Source organism: Monopterus albus, unplaced genomic scaffold (genome assembly GCF_001952655.1).
Source record: "Monopterus albus unplaced genomic scaffold, M_albus_1.0 scaffold21.1, whole genome shotgun sequence".
NCBI classification, from domain to species: Eukaryota; Metazoa; Chordata; class Actinopteri; order Synbranchiformes; family Synbranchidae; genus Monopterus; species Monopterus albus.
This window is the reverse complement of record NW_018127901.1, coordinates 4,068,834-4,075,818: the sequence shown is the minus strand read 5'-3', so window position 1 is coordinate 4,075,818 and position 6,985 is coordinate 4,068,834. Positions and strand designations below refer to the sequence as shown.

Sequence of the window (6,985 nt, the reverse complement as noted above, 5' to 3'; positions counted from 1 at the left end):
GTATGCTTGATAACCTTTCATTTGAATAAATAAAACCTTTTTTGTTCCTTCTGCTTTTTTTAAAGTATGTGCTGTATGTGTGTGCTCACTCATCACCTCAGCATAGTGCAGAGCTGCCTGTGCCCAGACTTTGTTGGATCAACCTGCTCTGAACTCTTTGGCAGAGTCAAACAAAAGCTCATTCTTGATATTGACACATGAATGTTTGCTTTGCAATCTTATTCTTGTTGAGATGCTGAAGTTCCTGAAACCGAGGTATACAAACCTTAAGCGCTTCAATTACACTTCCCTTCCCTTTGGCCTACCCTCTTTTCTCCCCAGTAATGCAGGCCCAATTATTTTCTCCATCAAAAGAGGAATTAGTGTTCATTTTGAGATTTGCATTTGCTAGGTGTGTATCGTCAAAGCGTGTACAAGCCTGAATGTTTTGAGTAAAAAGTTGAACTGGGTGCATTTTGTTTGGGATGAAAACCCTGAAGCCACAATAACACACGTGTTGCTTCTTCAGGCAAACACCAGTTTTGTTTCCTTTTTTATGCATCAAATCATATGTTTTGTTTTCTCTTTGGTCAACTTATTTTTATTTATTTATTTATTTTTTGCAGCTTTGAAGGTCTTTACTGTTCAACTGAAACTTGTCTTTATACAAACCTTCTTTCCATCTCTTTACGCCATGGCATCATTACGTTGGCTTCTCTGAGTCTAATTTTCTAAACTTTTGCTTAAGCCTGTGCCAAATCCAAGTTTATTTATATATTTTTTATTCATTTTACACCATAACTTTGTTGAGAAAAGTTCAGAAGAAACTATTTTTCTTGTTCTCATCCACTGAAAGGTCTACGGTGTGTAAATCCTCTTTCTACAGGTTTGCATGCACTGAGGCGAGCACTGAGAGCTTCCCACCAACCATCAGACCAGCAGCTGATGGGGACGCTGACGGTCACTCTACAGGACCTCCAGTGGGCCCTGTCTGTTGTGAAGCCCAGTGCCATGAGGGAGGTTGCTATCGATGTTCCCAAGGTAAGATCTCTCAGTAGCCAATCCCTCCCCTTCATTCACTCGTACTTTCTGCTCATTTGTGTACGATTCCTCTCAATCCTTTTAGAATAGCTGGAAAGCTGTCAGCATTGTTTTCAGTGTGGTTGGTTAATGTTGGCATCTTCATGTCAAAGATGCAGATCTCAGATCTAAAGTCAAGAGACTGACTTCTAAAGGTTTGGCGAAGCAAACGAAATAGCAAACAACAGTCTTACCTTTAAGCCTGGACTTGATGGTACAGTACAGCGAGTCTAGATCAGAAGACCTGAGACAGTTGCTGGTGAAATATTGTGGCAATATCAAAACAACATAGAGACTTAACAGGGAGCCAGTGTAAAGAAACTTTGTGACGGCATGTGGCCAATACAGAGATGTCTTGCTAAGGTAAGTGAATAAGGAGTTAAAGAGCAAAGGGTGAATGGTTGCTTCTAACTCAAATTGAGATATAACCAGTCTGTTTGTAGCACTACAAGGTGAAGAGGAAAGAAAGAACAGTTGGTTACATGGATTGTAGTTTGTGGCATGTTTAATACAACTATCAGATCCTGTGTTTGTAATCGGAGTTAGTTGCATCTCAGTGGCATTCAGACTAGCAGTGCCCCTAGACAGAAGCAGATTGGTTTACATCATGCCATCTTTGATTCATTTACAGCACAAAACAAATTTAAAACCAAAAAAATGTCAGCATATATTGCCAAAAGGAAAAACTAAAAGCTCATCAGCAGCAGCCGTGCCTCCCTTCTCTGCTCAAATGCACATTCAGAACGTCCCTTAACTACTCTTTGGACCAGTGAATCACCAGCACTTAAAGGATGGGGTCAGGCTGAGGAAGAGTGGAAATGACCCTGTGGCCATTTTTACCCTCCACTGCAATGAAGATGAATCACTTTGCTTTCAGTGAATGGAGGGGGAAGTGGGAGGGAGGGGAAGGAAAGATGAGAGGACAGTGGTGAGACTTCAGGATGTTTTGGACTTTGCATGTGCAAGACATAACGGACAGGAAGAGGGCTAACATCATCCCCTACCGGTAATTGAAAGCAGATTGGGTCATTGGCGGTTATTGCCAGCAACCAAAAAGGAGAAACAGGAGAAGAAGGAGAAACGTCCTTCCTATCCCTTCACCCCCTCCCGCCTCCCCTGTTCTCTCTCAGTGCTCTGTACTGAACTCACCCAGTGGTGTTCAGTCCTTGCGGCTGGTTCCTGGAAACAAGAGAGTTTAGTTTGTGTGTATTTTTTTCGGACTTGATTATATCCACATGAGTGCAAACATTTGTTTCTAATCTATTTTATATAAGAAACTTCCAGTGGTGCCGGATGAATGAACTCGAGTTCCTCGGGAACCTTCTCAGATCACGTATCTAGAGATTTGAATTTTACAGTTTATAGCTCTCAATTTACATTATATTTACATGTAAAGAACCCTGAAAGTACATTCTTAATCCTTTGTATTGTGACAAGATATTCTTCCTTATTTTAACATCTCTCGTTTACCCAACTGGTTTTTTCTTTCTTTCTTTTTTTTTTATGGTCATCACTCACCCTGCAGTCTGGCTTTAATATTTTCATTTGGCAGCTGTGTATGTAACAAGCCCATTTATTTCTCCTTTTACATTTTCTCTCTGTCTCCCCCTTTTTTTGTCTGAGAAGTCCCCCACACCCCCTTTCCACCCCATCAAAGGGCCAGAGCCTGACAGGCCCTTTTGTAAAGTTCACAAAACAACAGTAAAAGATAATAACTGAGAGAGAAGAAGGGGGAAGACACAGCGCTTGAGGTGTCTGCGGACACCTAACCAAAAATGCTACAAGAGAGGGGAAGATGAGACTTGGCAGTGTTGTATTTCAGCTCAAAGTTCATTAACTTACTTGCTCTGGAGCTTTCAGCTGTTATCATACTGGACTGTCTTAGGATGTCAGTACCTTAGCCTTCACCAGCCCTGGGATCCTTCTGTTCAAAATCCAAGCTGCAACATTTGTAGTGGTGCATTACACCATTCTGCTAAACTGGGTGTTGATATTATTCCAAAAGAGTTGAACTTTAAATGGGGTTTAGCATCTTATACTTCATAAAATACTGGCCTCTGTAGGGTCAGACAGACCTTCTGTTTATAACACGTCTCTTGTGATTCTGTTCTCTTGGCTTTTCCTTGTTTCTTCATCAATACTTGTCTGCTCTCGCTCGCCTGGTTCCTCCATTTCTGTCTATTTCTTTTATCTCACTCCACTCTTTATTTCATTTTATTCCTCTCTAGGCCTTCAAATAAGCACTCTGGTACGCTCGCCTGCTTCCGGCCTATCTCCTCATCTCCACACCACTCCCCCCCCCCATCTCTTCTCTTCTCTCCCCCTCTCCCCTCCGTCTGTCCTTTCCGCTCTCTGGCTCAGCACTCTCCATAAATTGTTCGGTATTTCTGTGGCTAGACGCCAGGTTTCCATTAGGTGCTTCGTTCCCCAGAGACGGCGCCGGTGGCCTGGGATGTGTTACCTCTGGATGAAGAGTGGGGGGAGTATGTGTGACAGAGAGGAGGAAGTCAGAGTGAGAAAGGGAGAGGGGCAAGCAGCGGTATTACATGGAGAGAGTGAAAGATGGCATGATAGTGAGAGAGGAAAGAAAGGCAGTGCAGTGGAGATAAGACACAGGAGGATGTGGGGAATGTAGAAGGTAGGAAAGTGGAGGAACACTGCATTTATATCCACTCACTTTAAGTAACCTGGTAGCTGTTTGCAGTAATTTGATTAGGGAACTGCAACTGAGGATTATTTTGCCAACTAATCATTTATTCTACAAGATGTTAGAACACGACGATGCCTATCAGAGCTCATGGTGACGTGTTCAGATATGTTTGTTTGTCCAACAGTCCAAAACCCAAAGAGATTCACTTTGCATTGACATGTTTTAGCTTCAACCAGCAAATCCTCATTTTTTAGGAAATGGAACTAGAAAGTTTTTGATGTCATCTTCTCACCAAACAACATATGGAAATGATCAAACATCAAGATTAATGGTGATTTTTTTTTTCTTTGAGCAACTAATGGATTAATCAGCAACTCATTTTAGCACTAAATTTGATTTCTTTAATGAGATGTGGTTTGAATGACCTGGGGAATAGAGAAACTTGGCTTCCCTAATTCTCCTAGAGAAAGCTAGTTTTGGTGATTTTGCCCAGTAACCGGGTTTATTCTGGGACGTGAATGTGATCAGACAGTGCCCAATGTGGGAAGAAAGAAAGGAGTGCAGACAGAAAACAAAGACAGAGGGAAAAAGCCAACGTGAAGGTAGATTTAAAAAAGACAGATGACATGCAGAAAAAGAAAAATATAAAGAAGGATGAAAAGAGGTATGGAGGAAATGGCTCAAAGTGTGGATGAGTACTGGCTTAAGAGAGATTTGGATGAAGGCTTCTCTTCCTTATCTGCTCTATCTCCTCCGGTTGTTCACTGCAGGACCCTCTCCGTCCCTCCCTCCCTCCATCTGTCAGACAGACAGCAGTTGGCCAGCTCCCTCTGTTGTTGTTCACTCTATCCAGAGTCTCCCTGATTCAACCCAAGCCCTCAGTTTCTCCATCTCCTTCCAAATATGCTTTTATATCTCACGTCTCTCCTCTCCCCCGACCCCCGTCATCAGTCTGGAAGAACTCTCAGTTCTCTGCAATTTAATTGGGCGGACAGAAAGTTGAAAAGGTCCTCCAGGCAGGTTACATGAGAACATCCGTGACATCAGCGTGCAGTCAGAGCTCATTTGGCCTGTTGCATTCATTGTTGGCTGATGTGTTTGTGTTGGAACTGCCATAGATTAGAAATGTATCATACTTAGAAGACCCCGAGTGAGTTAGAGTGGTACATTAGGCCGGTGGTGACCATTTATCAGAACCTGGCCACTCATTATTTTCCACTTCTAGTATAATTTATGATACATGTTGTTGTGTGACTGATTGCTCAGAACCTGATGCAGTTTAATTCAACATCTTTGACTGGATTCCAGACAGGTTTGCACTCTTCTTCTACTTTCAATAATTCTACCTCTACATGGGCATGAAACTTGAAGTGACATTACTGACCAGAATCCAGAGTCCATATATGAGAAACATGAGGCTTGTGTAGGGTAGGGTCCGTCTTACCATGCTAACTCTGAGAGACGAGGCAGTCCAAGTAACTTCAAAACAGTGCTGATTTATTCAAAGGATCACAGGTAAAATTAACATTACACGCTCAAGTGTCTTGCACCTCCAACATGCACGCAGGCAGATGTAAGATGAAAGACCCTGAACCCACCAGGCCTATACATTATATCCCCTCGGTTGGGCTAGCCCCATACTACACAGAAACGTCAACCGAGACGTCTCTCTTACCAGCCTTGCAGCTGGCCATAGCAGTAGTCAAAACATGAAGCAAATCAATGTGTGTGTGTCTGTTGGTTAAGTGGTGTGTAGCTAAAAACATTCTCACACGACCTCTAGTACATGTCGTGACTTAAACATAAGAACATATTATGGCTAAGGCTACAGTTATACACGTCATAATAATAATATTAAACACCCTGTCTGCTGACAGTCATCAACTCTTCTCTCTAGTTATCCTTGACCAGATGTACCCTGTAGAAACTCATAAGCATGACTAAGCATTTAACAGTCTAACTAGACATCCTATCTCCACTAAACATTTCTAATACATAAAGTATCTATCCAATTTCTATCTGACTAAAAATACCTAACACTTGGAACAAAACACTGACTAGAATCTGTGAATGGTGATCGCAGGCAATTGCTCAGTCCAGCAACGAGGTGGAAACTGAGAGAGGAATGTGGAACATGAGTGCTGTGAGAGACGCAGACGAGTAACACTGGGCACTTTTTTGATGACAGTTCAGCAAACTGTGAGCATGGGATAGAGACCTAAGTACAGAATACTTGGTTAATGTATTGGAGCCTATTGAGCATTGGTGCAGTCAAGTCACTAAGCCTCGAGTCCGAATCAAGTCTTGAGTCCCCAGTGTTTTAGTCCAAGTCGAATCTAAGTTGAGTCTAAGTCAGGCCCCTATTACCTGAGTCCAAGTCATCAAGATCTACATTAAATGCATCATTTCTTGGTTTGCAAGCATCAAATCTTGAGATTCTACATTGTCTAACGTGTATTGTATCACCATATTGATTGATAAACAAAAATCATTTATAGAAAGGCAGAATGTACTGTTAAATGGAAGTACGCCAGGTAGAGCATGGTGTGGCTGAACAGGTTTTAATATCAGTATCTTAGCCAAACTATTATGGCCTGTTGCAAAAAAAAGTCCTCATCACCAACTTCCAACTCTGAACGCAGTCAATCCTCGGGTCCAAGTCCACATCATCAGTGCTCAAGTGCAAATCGTGAGCATGGTAAAGCTGGAAACAGGTCAGAGAGGGAAGCAGAAGTACATCAAAATAAATGCCTTAAAGTGGAAATGCATGGATTTGTGACATGTTGAAGTAAAAAAATATAGATTATAGGATCTTTCTTAAAAAGGTATTTATTTATTCATTCATTCATGAGGTATGTTAAGGTATGTTGTTAATGTTAATTCATCCATACCAAAGGCATGCCACAAAGTGGTAGCTTGCCACAGCACCGCAGTGCACATTTAAATAAAGATTTCTATCATTCTCTTTATTAAAATACACAAATCTTAGCTTATTGATTTTATCTTGTTTCCTAATTCCAGGTTCACTGGTCGGATGTAGGTGGGATGGAGGAGGTGAAGCTGAAACTGAAGCAGGCTGTTGAGTGGCCTCTGAGGCACCCCGAGGCCTTCACCCGCATGGGGATCCAACCACCTAAAGGAGTGCTGCTCTACGGGCCCCCAGGCTGCTCCAAGACCATGATAGCCAAGGCTCTGGCCAATGAAAGTGGCCTCAACTTTCTGGCTATTAAAGTAAGTTTTCATAATTCAGTCATACTTCCGCTTATTTTATATATA

The 6,985-nt window shown here is 42.0% G+C and overlaps 1 protein-coding gene across 3 annotated transcripts in view; it reads left to right on the top strand.

Moving 5' to 3' along the window:
• afg2a (AFG2 AAA ATPase homolog A) overlaps window positions 1–6,985 on the top strand; it is a 101,130-nt gene that overhangs the window by 17,144 nt on the left and 77,001 nt on the right. For all 3 annotated transcript variants that reach the window (XM_020594068.1, XM_020594067.1, XM_020594069.1), the window contains exons 11-12: window positions 866–1,020; window positions 6,731–6,940. In XM_020594068.1, the coding sequence (XP_020449724.1) occupies window positions 866–1,020; window positions 6,731–6,940 (365 nt within the window). The remainder of the gene's footprint in view (window positions 1–865; window positions 1,021–6,730; window positions 6,941–6,985) is intronic.